The 18021-nt window shown below is 35.7% G+C and overlaps 1 protein-coding gene and 1 pseudogene across 9 annotated transcripts in view; one reads left to right on the forward strand and one right to left on the reverse strand.

Annotated features, from left to right (window-relative positions):
- Positions 1 to 18021, forward strand: part of PDE4D (phosphodiesterase 4D) — a 1186109-nt gene that overhangs the window by 771155 nt on the left and 396933 nt on the right. The window contains exon 1 of one of the 8 annotated variants that reach the window (XM_081054422.1): positions 14274 to 14429. The exons of the other annotated variants lie outside the window; for them this stretch is intronic. Coding sequence (XP_080910548.1) covers positions 14395 to 14429 — 35 coding nt within the window. The 5' untranslated portion in view covers positions 14274 to 14394. Of the gene's footprint in view, positions 1 to 14273; positions 14430 to 18021 lie in introns of those variants that run through there. 8 annotated transcript variants of the gene reach the window in all.
- Positions 14912 to 15652, reverse strand: LOC308500229 (leucine-rich repeat-containing protein 34-like; annotated as a pseudogene). The gene has a single exon. The product of its transcript is annotated as a leucine-rich repeat-containing protein 34-like (transcript).

An 18021-nucleotide genomic window follows, 5' to 3' on the forward strand; every position in this document is an offset into this window, starting at 1 on the left:
GAAGGGGCACAAACATCACCAGTATCCCTACTGCATTTATTTGTTCTAGAGTGATGCTGAGGGTGTGGACAATAAGAAAATAGGATTTGGCCCCACAAAGTCTCTATGGGGACTCTGACTTGTCTAGGATTAGCTAGACTTTCTCAAAGTACAGAACTCTATAGTCACAGAGACTTGAATGACAGGGAAGTCATTTTCCTAGATAAGACATTTACAGGGGCAGCGTGGAAAAATAAAGATATGCTCAGCGGTTGGCTCTAGATATCCAGTCCATTACATGATCGGCATAAAAACATAAACATTATTTATTGGATACTAAATCACCAGTTAGTACTAGTTTTAAGATAAATACGTTTATTTGGCTTGGAGTATGCAGATGTAAAGCTCCCAGTGAAACATAGCTTTGACTTGTCTTAGAATTTGCCAGTCATGGGGAAGCCTGGACCTCAGTGATGTTCTTCAGAGATGTTTTACTTAGCTGGGATTCTCCATAGTTGATGGTGCTGAAAAGAATAGCCCAACCAGGGGAGAAAGGAGAGCTGAGAGTCATGAGGGCTCCAAAAGGGGAAGAGGGAGGGCCTAAGTGAAAACCAGGATGTACCTGTCCTCAACCCCCAATAAATTGTGTCCTTCCTGTTGAACTGTAGTTTAGTTATGTTGTCCCTCAAAGAGAAACCATAATACTATCTGCTACGTTGGTTCGATTTCAGTGTTTATACTGCTGATGTGTGCTTAGTTATACTGCTTAGTTAATGATCATTAACATTGGCATTAATAAGGAAGAAGAGAGTCTGGGTCTTTCTAGTAAATGTAAGACTCAGCCTTAGAGAGGCAAGGGGAGGTGGAGATGTGTGACTGAAACCAATATGCATCCTGAGCATCGTGTGGGTAGAGCCTACTGTTGCCAGGCAACTAGCCTGAACATGTCATACATACAGGTGAGTTTGACGTATGGTTATTTTGGCACCAACCAAAAAGCCCTTCCCATTACCTCCTCCAGCCCCTGGTTGAAATGAGCCACTGGAAACAAAGGGGCCAGAAATGATTACCCCATCCGCAACTCTAGAAGAACTCTGCTGGTAGCTTCTCTCAGAAAAACGGAGGGAAATGAAATTTTATAAAGTATTATCTTGACTGCTCTAGTCAGGCCCTTGGGAATAGTAAAAGATTTTAAAGAGTCTGGGTATTTTTATCTATATAATTTAAAAAGGGGGATGGAGTTAAGTTTATAAATGTAAGATGCTCATACATAGTCTTGTTTAAAAGATTTAAAAATTTATATATATACATATATGTATATTATATATGTATACATATATATTATATATATGTATATATATTTTTTATATATACATTCATGTGTGAAATCATGATTAAGTTCATATGGTGTATAGTAAGATGTAGGTTTTTGTTAGGGAGGAGCAAAAAGAAGGTAATTGTCATTCGAAAGATGGCTTTGCTTATAGCCATTAAGCAAACATCAGAAAAGTTTGCTCTACAATCGTAAGTTTTGCACACTTCTGAAACCAGTCATTGCCTAGGGCATCACAATAAATTCTTTGATCCATTTCAAAAAGAGCAAGAGAGAATCATTTAATTTTTCCTTTCATTTCCTTCACTTATTTTGATATATTTTTTATGAAAAATCTTGAATTTCTAAGTGCATATTCCCTTATTACTGTAAGGACGATTTTGTCTCATATATTTGTAATAGCACTGCAAAATGATTTCCTGTAGAGTTTATTACTGTAGCCGAGGTCATTTTAAAGAGAGTATTGTGAAGAACAATGCCAGAAAAATGACTCTCGTTGCCCTTAGCACTCATTCCCTAGAAAGAAGAGACCAGTAGACAATGATAGAACTAGCATGTTTCAGTAAACACATCGTTACTCAAATAACTGAAATAATTTTCCAAAATTATTTTTTAAGGAATTAAAACATGCAATGCTATATATATATATATATATATATTTATGCTATATATACATTTATGCTATATATATAAATATATATATTTATATATATATATATATATATATATATATATATATATATATATATATATAAATGAGCCCAACTATGAAGAAATGTATATCATTTGTTAATTGACAACCCAGAGAGAGAATGAGTATGAAGGCGATGTTGGAGACTAAAGGTTGACCGTATTTTGCCATGTATAAAGCACTCCCATGTATAATGTGCGCCCACTTTTTTGGCCCAGATTTTCAGGGAAAAATATCTTTTGTTTTAATTTTAATTTAAAATTTTATGTTTTTATTTAGGTACTTGTTTTCTATATTATGAAGGAATTTTGTTTATTATTACACTTTTAACTCATAAGCATAAATAAGATAATTAAAAACATTTATATAGATATGATATTAGTACTACCCATGTGTAATACACATTGTAATTTTTGTGTAATTTTTGTGTAATGTGTAATGCACATTGTAATTTTTTCCCTCACAAATTTGGGTAAAAAAGAGCGCATTTTAAGTGGCAAAATAAGTATTAAGTCTGCTACATGGATTTAAAACTTGAGAGTTGAAACCTTTTTTCATGTTTTTTTTTCTTTTTGAAGAAATATGTTTTATATGAACAAAGAATATAAAGAAAAAATCATGTCTATGAGCTGAAGAATGATTTGAAAAAAAAGGGCATGGTTAGTAGTGATAGTGATGGGAACACCACATTGACCAGAGGTCTTCATTTTCTAAAAAATGTCAAATTGTGGAATCTTAATGTTGAGAGACACCGTAGAATTATTCTGTTTGAGTGGTTTTCAAACTGTGTCTTTGGGACACCTTTTCCCAACCACCACCCAGAGACACCTACAGAGCAAAAAAGAAAGGCCAGACATTTCATGGAGATTTCCATTTGGAGGATTCCCAGGCCTGATTCAACTCCCACTTTAGTGATGAGGCAGGTGCATCTCAGGAGAGTCTGGTGTTTATCCTGATTGAGAGACACATAGCTAGTTGGTGCCAATCCCAGACTAGACTTCCTGATTCACATTTTTTTGTTGGTGTTGTTACCTACATTTTATTACTTCTCAAACTATTAGAAATTATAACTGCCGTGTTGAGAAGTAGGACTCAAAGAGTTCATTCAGAAAACATTTGTCTTTCCCTTCCCTGCCCTTAAAACCCAATGGAGAGGTGAGACGCAGAATGCCTACAACTCTAGCAAAAGAAATCCTCACTTGAATTTTGTGTCACCCTTTTATTAGTCTTTTGGGCCTCTTTTAAAAGCCGGAATGTGGGATATCACCTAAGGGTCAGAAAAGCTGTACCTTTACAAATTCTTGTCATGGTCTAGTGACTCCAAGGCTTAGGATTATTTGCCTTCTATTGTTTTGTCTTTGGCCTTTTTAGGACCTCTGGTAAAACAAGAAAGACAGAGCCCCCACAGACACCTTGGCTCAGAGCAGTTGTTGAGTTCAAGCGTACCATGTGCATGGTGCTGCCTGGTCGGTGCTGTCCCGATTGCTTTGCAAACACGAAAGCCTGTATGTAGGCCTTGCCTTTGGTCCATTCCAAGACAAGAGAATGCCATACATTATTTTACTCAGGGCAATTTGCTTGTAAGGAAGTAGACAACATAAAGGCAGGGATTACCTGCCAGGTTGATTGTCATTACCTGCCGGCACACAGTAGGTGCTCCATAAGTGAATGTATGAACAGAAATCTGTTAAGTACATCTCAAGTACAAGAGATGTATTGGAAGGATACAAAACAATGTGAGTAAAATAACATGCTAAAAGGTAATGCCTGGCTTCATAGGATGTTCCATCCTGGCGGGTCATTTCCATGACCCTCTCTGGTGGTAAATCTCTGTGACCCAACGTGGCTATGCACAATGCTGATGTCACTATAGTGCCCATCAGGAATGAAGAGAAGTAGAAATGCCCTTGAATAGCCTGGATTGTACCAGAATCTGGGTGTGGGGTGATAATGGGAAATAAAATAAGGGACATGAACCTGTGACATTGGCAGGCAATGTTTTTAGTAAATCTTAGATCATTCAGAGAGCATGAGGGAGCATTATCTCCACTGTCGCAATATACAACCTGAAAGGATAGTTTTTCAAAGAGAAATACATATGTCTATGTACAATAATATTGCCAAAGGAAACATCATTTTCTCTTATGTCAATTATTTTACCTTTTATAATAATTTTGAAAATTTAAAAATATGTCTGAACAGTTGAGTGAAAAAACTAATAAATTTTTGAGTATTAGAATATTCATGGGGGGAAAAACGTGTAGAATTTCTCCTTTAATGAAGTTATTGAAATGTTCACACTTAGAAAAAAATCTTGGTACTGAAAAAAACAGAGTTAAAAAATACAGCTTCCAAAAAATGTCTTCTGTGAGTAGGAAAATCAATTTGTATGCCACAAAAGATTAGTCAAGTACTGGTGCAGCCGCTATGGAAGGCAGTGTGGAGGTTCCTCAAAAAATTACAAATAGAATTACCATATGACCCAGCAATCCCTCTCCTGGGTATCTACCCAAAGAATTTGAAATCATTTATACATAAAGACACGTGTGCTCCAATGTTCATTGCAGCTTTGTTTACGGTGGCCAAGACATGGAAACAACCAAAATGTCCTTCGATAAATGAATGGATAAAGAAGTTGTGGTATATATACACAATGGAATACTATTCGGTGTTAAGGAAAGATGATATAGGAACATTTGTGACAACATGGATGGATCTTGAGAGTATAATGCTAAGCGAAATAAGTCAGACAGAAAAAGCAGAGAACCCTATGATTTCACTGATATGTGGTATATAAACCAAAAACAAGACAAACAAATGAGAAACAAAAACTCATAGACACAGACAATAGTTTAGTGGTTACCAGAGGGTAAGAGGGTTCGGGGGAGGGAGATGAGGGTAAGGGGGATCAAATATATGGTGATGGAAAGAGAACTGTCTCTGGCTGATGAACACACAATGGGATTTATAGATGATGTAATACAGAATTGTACACCTGAAATTATGTAATTTCATTAACAGTTGTCACCCCAATAAAAAAATTAAATTAAAAAAAATAAGATTAGTCAAGTAGTTAGAGAACAGGGCAAGAAAATCCTTAGCAGTGGAAATTAGAAATTAATTTGCATACCTCAATCTGCATTTACAGGATAAATGCCATGGTTATTCTATTAGAAGATATTTTTATAAGTTAAGTATTGCTTTGGTTAAAATTATGTCTGGAGGTGGCCAGTTAGCTCAGTTGGTTAGAGCATGGTGCTGATAACACTAAGGTTGCCAGTTCGATCCCCTATGGGCCACTGTGAGCTGCACCCTCCTTAAAAAAAAAAAAAAAAAAAAAAAAAAAAAAAGTTATGTCTGGATAAACTCTTACTTTTCATGACATTGTAGATGTTTATCAGTTTTCTGACAGTGAGAAAAGGATAAGCAGCTGAAATTGGCTTATAGTCCAAAATCCTAGTGCAGAAACACAGTTTACTTTGCCACCCACCAAATATATTCACACACATATATACAAGTATGTAAAAGTTAACTGAGACAAAAGTTTTGCAAAGTTCTACTTACTCTTACTACATGTGCTGAATCTAATTTTTTCTTTTTTTTAATTAAAGTTTATTGGGGTGACAATGGTTAGTAAAGTTACATAGATTTCAGGTGTACAATTCTGTATTACATCATCTGTACATCCCATTGTGTGTTCACCACCCAGAGTCAGTTCTCCTTCCATCACCACATATTTGATCCCCTTTACCTTCATCTACCACCCCCCTCCCCCCTTACCCTCTGGTAACCACTAAACTATTGTCTGTGTCTATGAGTTTTTGTTTCTCATTTGTTTGTCTTGTTGTTTTGTTGTTTTTGGTTTATATACCACATATCAGTGAAATTATATGGTTCTCTGCTTTTTCTGTCTGACTTACTTCGCTTAGCATTATAATCTCAAGATCGATCCATGATGTCACAAATGGTCCTATTTCATCTTTTCTTACCACTGCAAAAAGAATAAAATACTTAAGGAATAAACTTAACCAAGGATGTGAAAGACCTATATGCTGAAAACTGTAAGACATTTTTAAAAGAAATTGAAGTAGACACAAAGAAATGGAAAAACATTCTGTGCTCATGGATTGGAAGAATCAACATAGTTAAAATGGCCATATTACCCAAAGCAATATACAGATTTAATGCAATCCCATCAAAATCCCAATGGCATTTTTTAAAGAAATAGAACAAAAAATTATCAGATTTGTTTGGAACCACAAAAGACCTCGAATAGCCAAAGCAATCTTAAGAAAAAAGAACAATGCTGGAGGTATCACACTCCCTGACTTTAGCTTGTACTATAGGGCTACAATAATCAAACCAGCATGGTATTGGCAGAAAAACAGACACATAGACCAATGGAATAGAATTGAGAACCCAGAAATAAAACCACATAAGTATGGACAGATAATTTTTGACAAAACATACAATGGAGAAAAGAAGGCCTCTTCAATAAATGGTGCTGGGAGAATTGGATAGTCACATGCAAAAGAATGAAACTGGACTACTATTTGTCACCATGTACCAAAATTAATTCAAAATGGATCAAAGACTTAAGCATGAGACCTGAAACAATAAACTGCATAGAAGAAAACATAAGTACTAAACTTATGGATCTTGGGTTCAAAGAGCATTTTATGAATTTGACTCCAAAGGCATGGGAAGTAAAAGCTAAAATAAATGAATGAGACTATATCAAACTTAAAAGCTTCTTCACAGCAAAAGAAACCATCGACAAAATAAAATGGCAACCAACTGAATGTGAGAAGATTTTTGCAAACAGTGCCTTCAATAAGGGGCTAATATCCAAAATATACAAGGAACTCATGCAACTCTAATTTTTCTTTTAGTTTTAAAATTTGTCACAATACATGCCGTTTGATTTACAACCTTCCCATTGGTCATGAACCCACAGTTTGAAATATGCTGACCCAAGGTAAAAATGCAAATGAAGAACTTGAAAATGTTGTCCAGTATGGAAAAGTAGATAAATAGAAAAATTGCATTATTTTTCCTTTCTTTTCTGAGGACAGATCGGAGAGAACTAGTCTAAAATGTAGATAGGTATTGATCTGGAATCAGTTAGACTTAACCATGGCTAATAAGGGCAGACTATCGTATTAGTATAGTATCTGCCTAAGAGTTGTTGCGGCATGGGTCTTCAAACCCTAGAAGCACCCAGGGAACATTGAAAAAATGTAGAAGTCCAGGTCAATTGAATCAGAATCCTTTAAAAAAAAATAATGGGGAATATTGGAGAACAGTGTGTTTCTCCAGGGCCATCAGCTCCAAGTCATTGTCCTTCAGCCTAAGTGTGGAGGGCACAGCTCAGCTCCAGTCCAATCGCCGTTTTCAATCTTAGTTGCACGGGGTGCAGCCCACCATCCCTTGTGGGAATTGAACCGTCAACCTTGTTGTTGAAACCTCATGCTCTGACCAACTGAGCCATCTGGCCACCCCTCTGGCAGCTCATTGTCTTCAATCTAGTTGTGGAGGGCACAGTTCACTGGCCCATGTGGGAATTGAACCAGGAACTCTATTATTCAGAGCTCTTGCTCTAACCAACTGAGCCATCCGGCCACCCCCAGAATCTTTGATCAGAGGGCCTGAGCACCAGTGTTTTTAGGAAGCTTCCACTAATATGCAGCTAGGGTTCAAATCATCACTGATAACTCTGAGTCCATGCTTATGTCTTGTGCATTGAATACTTTTTGCTCTAACAATTCTTTTTTATGTGATATTTTATGAGATGCTTCATATGAATCCCCCAAGAGCAATAGATATTAAATATTACCGAGGTTAGATTGAGTAAATAATTATGCACATCAATGACTCTTATATTTTAAGATACTTATTAAAGTATTATAGCTATGATTTGTTTATTAAAAATATTATAAAGAATCCATTGACAGGAGCAAGGTATATGTTAAGTACTAATTTGCTAATTGAATATGGCTCAGGAGAAACCTAATTAAGTAATTAAATCAAATGGATACTTTTGAATATTTATATGTATTCAAATAATACACTTAAATAATCTTCAGCTATTTTATTATCTTTCAAACTCAAAAATGAGCGCCATAATTTGTCATAGATTTTAATGTCATTGCACAGGCATACAGTCTAGCTTTTATCTCTGTGGTATGTAATGGCAGAACTGTTTTCCACAGTGTTGTGAATGTTTAGTAAACTAATTCAGAGTTTTACCGTATTAACAAAGAGGATCTTTCTGTACTCAATTTAATAAAAATATAAAATTATTTATAGTTAACATATCCATTTTTCACACATAAACAGCCATGTAGTTCTTAAAAACAGGTAGTTCTTTTAGGTAATTTCAGTATGTTCTCGGCAATCTCATTTCCAAATTTAGATATTTTTAATCTGTCTAAAAAAGAGTAGTGTGGCTACAAACCTCAGGTCTGTGCTTACACAAATTGTTACTACTCCTAATTAGATAATACTCTGGCAAAAATTACTAGTGCCTTAAAAGAGAATAAGTATGGATATTCCCTTATGATAATTACTAAATGTTGACTAAACCAGTGTGTTTTTTTTTAATTCTAAGGGTTGGATACTTGAACTTAACCAAATCTATTTATTTTCATCTCATTAAATTATATACACTTTTAGCTTTTGTTCGTTTGATCGGATATATGTGAGTGTATTTCTTCCTTAATATCTTTATAACATTAATAATCTGTCCCTTTGCTTGTAAAATCTTTTCAAGAATAAAACATAGTGAATCATATACATGTGATTATTTTAGGAGAGTAAAATCAATTTAGTAGCCACAGCAGCACAGTCAGTGAAATACGCATGTTATAAAATGTTTATCTCAATATGACTATCAAGTTATTTTTTTCTAAAACAGTATTAATATTCTCATTTTAATTTTCTGTAGGTGGGTTTTAAAGATGCCTTAAAATATTCCCTGTCATTTGTGAATAGTAATTCAAATTCTTGAATTTAATAATGGTGTAATTTGTGTTCCCTAGCTTGTATTTGTAGACTGATGGTCCCATTGTTCTCTTGTCTGTGTTACTGTTACTTCTGAATATTTATCTACAGGTTGTTGAAATTTATTATGAGATTTAATCCAATTACCTTCTAAAATGATCTATTTTTACATGTTTTAATGCTATTAAGAAGTGTAGTTTGCAAACAATATTTCAAAGTTTTGTCTATTTAAAATGTAGTGTAGGTTATTTATTTTGTAAGTATAGGCTACATAGACTCTATATAAAAATCTCCTCTTCCCCCTCATGAAACTATTGTTGTATTGATGCTGAGTTGAGTAATAGGAATGGGGTGAGATGAATATTTGATCACATGCAGTGTGGTTTTCTAAAGTATGTAATCCAAACCCACATTTAAAAAGGCGAAAGAGTTATGCGATCTGAAGAGAAACCAGAGTATCAAACCCACATTTAAAGCAAATGCAATGCCAAATGGGCAATACTTTATACAAGATTGTGTTGCTCATGAACTTGCCAGTCAAAGATGATCCCATCTCAGACTAGTGCTTTTGTAACAGTGCCAGAGGAGAATAATTCCAATGGGGGGTTAATTTGAACATATCCAGCAAAACAGCCAATTGTTAAGGTTCACTGTGAAAAATGTACATGTATTTGCCTTTTGCAAATGATGTATTTCCAGGCATTCACCAGGCCTATTATAATCAGTTAATATTTTTAAAAAAATAATTGTTACTGAAATATATCCTACATACATAAAAGTTCCTAGTTATAAGTGTACAACTTGATGAATGCCCACAAAACAAATATATCTATGCAACCATCATCCAGATCAAGAAATAGAATATTATCAAGTAGCTCAGAAACCCCTAGGTGCCATGCTCCAATCACCGCTACCCTACTACCAAAGGTAACCAATATCCTGACTTCTATCATATTAGATCAGGTTTTATCTGTTTGGTTGTTTTTTGTTTGTTTGTTTGTTTTAACGTTTATGTGTTTTTGGCGAAGTGTTGTTTTTTTCTAAGCTATTTTATAATAGCCAGAAGCAGAACTCAGTTAAATTTTAATTTCATCATTTTCTCCATAAAATGAGGGAAGGAAGCAGGGATAGGTTGCTGGGAAAAAACTCCTGCTTCTCATTCATTTTCTACACTATGACATACATAACCAGGCTTTAAGAGCCTTGATTTGTGTCATTTTTGTGCTCATAAAGTTTTTGAAAACATCTAGTTTGGTTCTTTACACATTCATTACATAACTATTTTTTGTATGGTTTAATCATAAAATGGAAACAGCCAGAAAGGTGTGTGTTTGGGGCGGGAGAGGTGTTTTTAAAAGAGTGTCCTGTAACTTCCTTTAGGGCTTAAATGGCCAGGGAGCACACCATAGTAGCTTGAGGATATTGAGGCATACAGCAATCAATAAGCCCAGCCCTGCAGTAATTGAGTCTGGACATCTTTGATTCTGACAGTTAGGAAAAGTACTGCGTAGGAGATTAAGCCAAGCTTTCTTTGTTCATCTTTTTATATAGAGACACATGTGGGCCTTAGGGGTGGGGTAGAAAACAGAATCCTCGGTCCCTCTAAGACATTTTCTCCAAACCCTTTGAAATCAACTCTGATTCACCTCAAGTTAGTTTTCCTGCTTTGCAAAGCTAATTTGACATAAGTCAGTTTAAGGTAGCAGAAGTAAAAATTCTTGACATGCCTCATATTGATCTTAAGGTGAAATTAAAGCTACAGATTTGTCATCCATCAGAGAGTTGTGAAATCAAATGTAAGATTATGCATTATACTTTTCTACTTTCTGTAGGGTCGATATTTAGCCATGGTTCTTAGCCTTCTTTTGGATAAGAGACCCCTTTGAGAATCTGATTAAAGCTATGTGCCTTCTTCTCTGAATGATGTACAGAGACACACACGATTTAGCTATTGGTTTAATCAAGTCACAGACCCCCTTAAGCTTATTCATGAATCCCTTTGGGGATCTTTGAGCCTTACTCTAAGGGTTTTATTCTAAATTCTAAAACTCTAAAGTTCACTAATGGAAACAATCTGAGGATAATGAAGATATGTTCTCTAGGCAAGGAGACTACACAGCCTTCATCATTTACCCCGTCCTCCGTTTTATTCTCCTCCTTTATAACTTGAAGGTTTTTTTTTTGTTTGTTTTTGTTCCTTTAATTTTTTTCTTATTTCCAAATCCAGATTATCCTGCCTCAGTTTACTTTCTTTTAGTGAAACAGAATGCATTGCTTTGGGGAAAAAATATTAGCACCTTTCTAGTGGGGAGAAAAAGAAGATACAACCCTGTTTCTATACTTAAAGATAGTCATTTAGTCGAGTTTTAGTTGCTTTTTATATTTGAACTTAGATACTGGGGATAATTAGACTTTTTTGTATAAAATTCTCCATGGCTTCAGTTATTAATATTTTATTATTTTGGTTACACATTGCACAACTCAGGATGAGCTAGAATATTCTACGGCAATCCAAAATCTTAATTCTTAATACAATAGTTTATTTCTTACCTTTTCTATATAGTCAAGATATATAGGCAAGGAGGCTCTGCTCATCATAGCCAGTCTGGGACCCAGGGTGGCTAATGCTCCATTTCAACACTAGCTTCCACAATTGCCTTAACAGATAAAAATAATGTAGTTAAAAAGGCTTAGGATCTTAAAAACTTCATCCAAAAATGACACATATTACTTTTGCTCAGATCCATTGATCAAAGTATATCACATATCTATGCCTGACATCAAAGGGGTGGAGGGTGTGCCCAGAAAGAGGAGAAGTAGGAGCATTTGGTAGACACGTTTACTGAGGTTTCACTCTTTTCTGGACTGCCCCTCCCATTTCCCCTAACGTTTTGGAGATTTGGTTGTAGTTAAGCAAGAAGAAGAAGCTTCAGCCATGTTAACTATATTATATAATATACCTGAACTTAAAATAAATAGGTACACAATGGCATATAATGAACTTTAAAGAAATAAAATACAAGCAGGAATTTTTAAAATTTGAACATAACACTGAATTAGTGTTATTAGTATTATGTTACTCTAGGTCATTGACACTTGTCATAACATGTACTGTGATTTAAATTATATAGGAACATGCCCCTCTCTACTTACCTTTGAAATTCTTAGTTAAGATCAACTTTTATGGAAAAATTGAATTAAGAGTGAATACAATATCTAGAATATATTCTGGTTTGTTTATAATTTCTAAGCTAAGCTCTATATGGGAACCGTCAAAGGAATAATGTCAGTGTTGCTCCATTTATTAATTCAGCAGAACTGGCTCCTGTTGTCCCACTTGGAGTGACATGTTGAGGTGATGAGCAACTTGGCAAATTTCCTTGGTCATTTTCCTCTAACACTTCTTTTTAGGGCATCTTTAAAGGTCTGCACCTTTCTTTTAGCCTGAGCCTTTGCTTGAGGGTGATGAAGAGTCATGATGACAGATTGGATGAGGTCTAGCGTCACAAATTTCTTAAACATGTATGAAATAAATGCAGATCTATTGTCAGAAGTAATAACATCTGGAAATCTATACATGGGAAAGCCTTGGTACAAAGCTGTTTTTGTTGAAGCAGAGGTATTTTGAGAAGGTAGACCCAACAAACAAGAAATTCTTGTCCTTGCAAAATAAATAGAGATTCTGACAAAGACTTCTTGACCGTTTTCTATAGGAAGGAAAGATGTCATTAATGGAGATTATATGGAGTGGTCTGGCGTTGGCTACCGTTTTCTAGGTAATCAATTATGAGCTTTAGATATAATTGTTAGTGTATATATCATCATTCAAAAATTCCTGAGTAAATTGCATTTGTTATTACTGTAATAATGTGATGAATATATGATGTCTCTCTTTTAACCACTGAAAATTGAAGAGCAAAACTTCGATTAGACACTGGGGTCTAAACTGTAATTAGTTCACATGAAACTATGAGAGTAAATTGGCTCACTGAGCTGGTTAATGTGAGAAAACAAACATCTAGAACAATCTTGAGGATATCCTCAGCTGCAGAGCTAAAGAGAGAAAAAGAGATGGAGCAGATACAGAAAGGAATTCAAAGTGCACTTCCCACAAATACTAAAACACGAAGAACCATGTTGTATACTACTGAGATGTAGAGGTTATAAGGAAGTACTTTCAAACTAACAGTGAGAACTAACAGTGAAATGATGAATTTCGGGAAGCAATAAACCCCACATTACTGGTAAGTAATCGCTTGCCAGGGGGAAAAAAAAAAAAAAAACGTTTAGCATGGGGTCTATTTATATTCAGTTGCCTGTAAGGAGTATTTCAAGTTATGTCAACCTACCTGTTATTTCCCAGATTTCTTTTTATCAGAATCCATTCTTTAACATTGCTGGGAATAATCAGGCTCTGCCCAGAAGTTTTTCCTCACTTAAAGAAAATTAAATTTTGCCCTTTGGACTATGTTTATACCAATTTTGGACTGATTTTGTGCTTTGAACTAATTTGCCCTTAATCATTGTAACAAATACAATTTATTAGGTACATATTCTAGGCTTTCTTCTAGGTTATTATTTCTTCCCTCCTATATTTCTTTTTTCTTTTTCTTTTGTAAGAGAAAATAGAATGATTCAAACTGGATGGAACTACGTTAAGGGTCATAAAACTAGCTTTCTCTGACATGAAAATCTGTGCTTATAACGAGACTAAACTCATTCCTATTTATAGTGCCTGGTGGGATTAAAGAGATGGGAGTTGCATGTAAGAAAGTAATCCTTCTCCTACAATTTGCTTTTAGCCCTTATTTTCCATGTATGTTGAGAGTATTTCTAGTCAGAATTCCTATCTTTTAAAGCTGTTAACAAGTAGCACTCAGTCTCCAGTAACTTTTTAATTTGTTTGTGAAATATTAGCCCTTTAATTAGGCTTAGTATGGCTAGCTAGCTGTCTTCAGCACACATTTTAGGTAGGCATTAGTACTGTAATATGGAACTGGTTTACGATGTTAATTTTAAAGTTTACAGGAAGACAAGTTTTATGAACTATGTTGAGAGACTTTATGACCTGTCAAAAACAATTCATAAAATTCCTATGTTGAAGGGGAAATTAAAAGTCAAGGTGAAGGAAAGGTCATATTCATGCATTTGCAGGAGATGAAGGGCACAGATAAGATGCCTTTGAAAGTTAATGAGAAAGCTACTTGTCAGGCAAGCCATTCAAGAGTAAAGTCCGCAAGTGAAATGGGTTGTTGCCTTTGGGGAAATGATTTACACTGTATGAAAACAAAGAAAATCATCTTGGTTTAGGAGCTGGGATGAGGGCGCACATCTCTCTTCCAATTATTTGGCTCTCCCTTCTTTCTGTTTTCAATATCAGCCTTTGCATATGAAGAAAACTGTCCAAACTGGGCTTTCAGTCAGGTATGTACTTGGTATGATTTTAAACAATAAGATTGGCATGGGATTCTTCAATGAAAAGGCACGTATACTTTAGATTTGTATTTACTTAACTTTTGTTTTCCATAACGGACAGTTATATCTTTTACACATTTGACAAAAGTCGCTTGTTCTAATTTATGAAAGAAAGAATTAATAGGCAAGGAAATTGTACTCTCTGTGAACATCGTAAGACAAATATATGTGGAAATTATTTTAGAGTTTATTTTTCGTAGATGTCGACATATTGTACAAAACTAAATAACACCTGCACTAGCTGAGTGGATACGAGTTTCTCCACAAATTGGTGTCCCATAATAGTGCTTTTAAAGGCCATGGGAGACTCCTGCAAGATACCCCTGTCCATCCACCATAAATGGCTCCTCATCTGTAGTGTCTGGTTTTACACAGCCCATTTGAATGAAGGCTGACTATGCCACACAGGTAGCCTCCTCAAATTTGTTTCCTCAAATGTGGCTATTAGAGAGTGTGGGATTTATTTTCATTCGTCGTGAAAGTGCAATGCATCCCTGTCCCTCTATGTTGTTTCTGACTATGACAACCAGCTGACATCCAGGTAGTGCAGCCTTTCTTTCAGATACAGTGCAGCACGTAACCGTTTTATACCACACTTTCTTACGTGTAGCAGGCTTACACGTGTGTAGTTCAATAAGGCAGTGATTTTCTTTTAACATGTGGCCTCAGTGAACTGTGGACCCTTCCTGTTCACTGTGTAGTATAGGTCGGTTTAGGTTTATTCCTTTAATTGTTTGGTTTTGAGTTAGGACTGTAGCAAATGCTATCACATTTTACATTCCCAGGTCACAGTCACCCAGATCTAACTTCTCTAAGGATGAATTAATTTGTAGGATTGCTGCAAAAAAAATTCCATTTTTATTTTTGATCTTGTTTTCAGATATTCTTATGTATGTCAGAGTTGTATTCTTCTGCAGTGCTTTAGCAATCAATTGTCCACCTTCAGGCCAAATATCATTAACCATTACTATATGGATTCAGCTCTAAAATTCTGAAAAGAATCCCAAAATCTTTACCTGTTACTCTTGCCACTGGCATTAAGTGATTGCTACCAGCAATGTTAAGTGTGATTCCTTCCAATCCCTTTTCAATTTCTTCATCCACTCCTTGGAGTACATGAAATATAAAAGGGTTAATTTTCTGGAACTTTTCCATAGATTATTATAATGTTCTTGGAGACTGCCAATAGGTTCTGGAACTTCCTTCAGGACTATCTGTCACACAAAGGGAGGACACGCCATGGGAACTTGGGGCTTTCCTGCCGTTGGGGGGCACCCCAAAGTTCTGGCCACAGCTGGGGTTCCGAGCACTTCTAGCTGCACCACCTCAGACCCCCAGCCTGCTGGGAGGAATGGCTGGCGCAATCCGGTAGCTTAGGCTCCAGCACCCATTGCAAGCGTTTCTTCTGGGCCAGTCAGGCGTGCAAGAAGCACATCCTGTCTCTTACCACTAGAATGATGCTCAGAGTCGGGGCGGGAGTAGGGGACTGGGACTTGGCTGGGGGAGCCTCCTCTGGGCTGTCTGTGTTTACTTTTTATAGTTTAACTGGCTACATGGGAACAAAGTCTGCTTAATAAAGTGTTATCTTTTGGAAGACAACATGCATAATTAAAGGAATATGTGATTTCTCTTTTTGAAAACCATAGCCTTTTCCTTCTCTTTTCCTGTGTTTTTCTCACCTTCCTGTTGTCTGACTTGCTTCTAACAGGGATACTTATGTCCTATCCCTAGTCATTGTGTATATATTTTAAACCATTTTAATGTGAAATAAAGCAAGTTGTCATTTCTTAACCTTTTGTTTCATAAATACAAAAATAGAATCTTGTAAATAAATTATCGTGAACACAGAGTAGCTACCTCTGGAAGTTGGCTACTTTGGGGCTGTAATATGTTATACTACCACCTTAAAATTAAAGAAAAAGAAAAAGTAATACTAGAGGAAGGCCATAGTTAGATCCGACCAAACTGCTTGTCACTTTATATTCTTTAGTACTTTTTAACCATCTTCCTTTTTTAGATGATGCATTTTGTAGCTGCTGTCACTTGTGCAATTGGAAAGGGAAAAGGAAATGAATAACATACTTTGAAAAAGTATAGAGGGATTGAGTCTATGATGATCCTTAGGATTTGCAGAAGCCTTTAAAGCTATTTGTGCCGCTTTGTAGTGCTTTGTGCCTTGTGTCAGTTAATATTTCATCTTTACTCCATGTTTACATTCTAAGATATAGGAGATGTTTTTTAAGTTGTTCTAATGACCTCCTTCCCCACTCTACCTGCAAGTTTTCTAGCTTCTGTCCAACCTTATTGGCTTCTTTAATTTAATCTTCAGATTCCGTTCACTCGTTAAAGCAAAACAAAATGAATGCTTATATGCCAAGAGAGATATGTGCAAAATCTCCTAAAATGACAATACAGGTTCACCTGCGAATATGAAACATAAAAACATTTCCATGTAGCCTCTGATGAGTGTACATATTAATAAGGAGGTCAGTTCACAGTTTGCTAATATTATGATTAGTTTTTTGTTTTGTTTTGTTTTGTTTAAATTGAGGTGAAATTTACCTAAGAGCTATTTGTGTTTTTGGTTTTTGTTTGTTTGTTTTTAGTTTTATTGGGGAATATTGGGGGACAGTGTGTTTCTCCAGGGCCCATCAGCTCCAAGTTGTTGTCCTTCAATCTAGCTGTGGAGGGCGCAGCTCAGCTCCAAGTCCAGTGGCCATTTTCAGTCTATAGTTGCAGAGGGCACAGCCCACCATCCCATGTGGGAATTGAACCAGCAACCCTGTTGTTCAGAGCTCCTGCTCTAATCAACTGAGCCACCTGGCCAACCCTGTTGTGAACTGAGCCACCTGGCTGCCCCTGTCATGTTTTTTTTTTTTTTTTCCAAGTTCTATTTCACTTAGTAGTGGAGTACCTCAATCTGGTAAAAGCATCTCTTTGTATATAGTATGAAGTTGTATATACTCCTGTGAAGCACTGTTTTATTCTTTTAAATATACCACATCTTGGACTTGAAATCAAGGTTTCTAAATGTCTAAAGCAAAGAAATATTAGAACGCTAAGAAAACATTTTCTGGTAAAGAAGGAAATCAACTTCTCATCTTGCTTTATTCAGATAAAAATAACTCAAGGACTAGCTAAACACTAGTAGTAGTGAAAATGAAAGTATCATAGGTCAAGAGATGCTAGACAAATGATGCTAAATTAAAGTTCACTCAGATTCATGAGAGATTGCACTAAAGAGATTTTGCTATACACTCTGTAATATTTAAAACTATTCCTTAGATCATTTCATTGATGCAATTGTGGGAGGTTTTTGTTTGTTTTGTTTGTTATTGTTACCAACTGCATGCAACAGAATTAACTAACATCAAAATAGTGACCTCTCTGAGTGGGAGTGTGGAATGCATCTTATTAGCAAGAATCTGTGTATTGTAGGAATGGAAAGCCGCTTTGATTGATGGCACAGGGCAATTAAAATAATGCATGCTGTGCTAGGTTGTTTTGTTTGTTTGTTTTTGTTTTTTTAATCAATAGTTTG

Source organism: Rhinolophus hipposideros, assembly GCF_964194185.1.
Source record: "Rhinolophus hipposideros genome assembly, chromosome: 7".
Taxonomy (NCBI): domain Eukaryota; kingdom Metazoa; phylum Chordata; class Mammalia; order Chiroptera; family Rhinolophidae; genus Rhinolophus; species Rhinolophus hipposideros.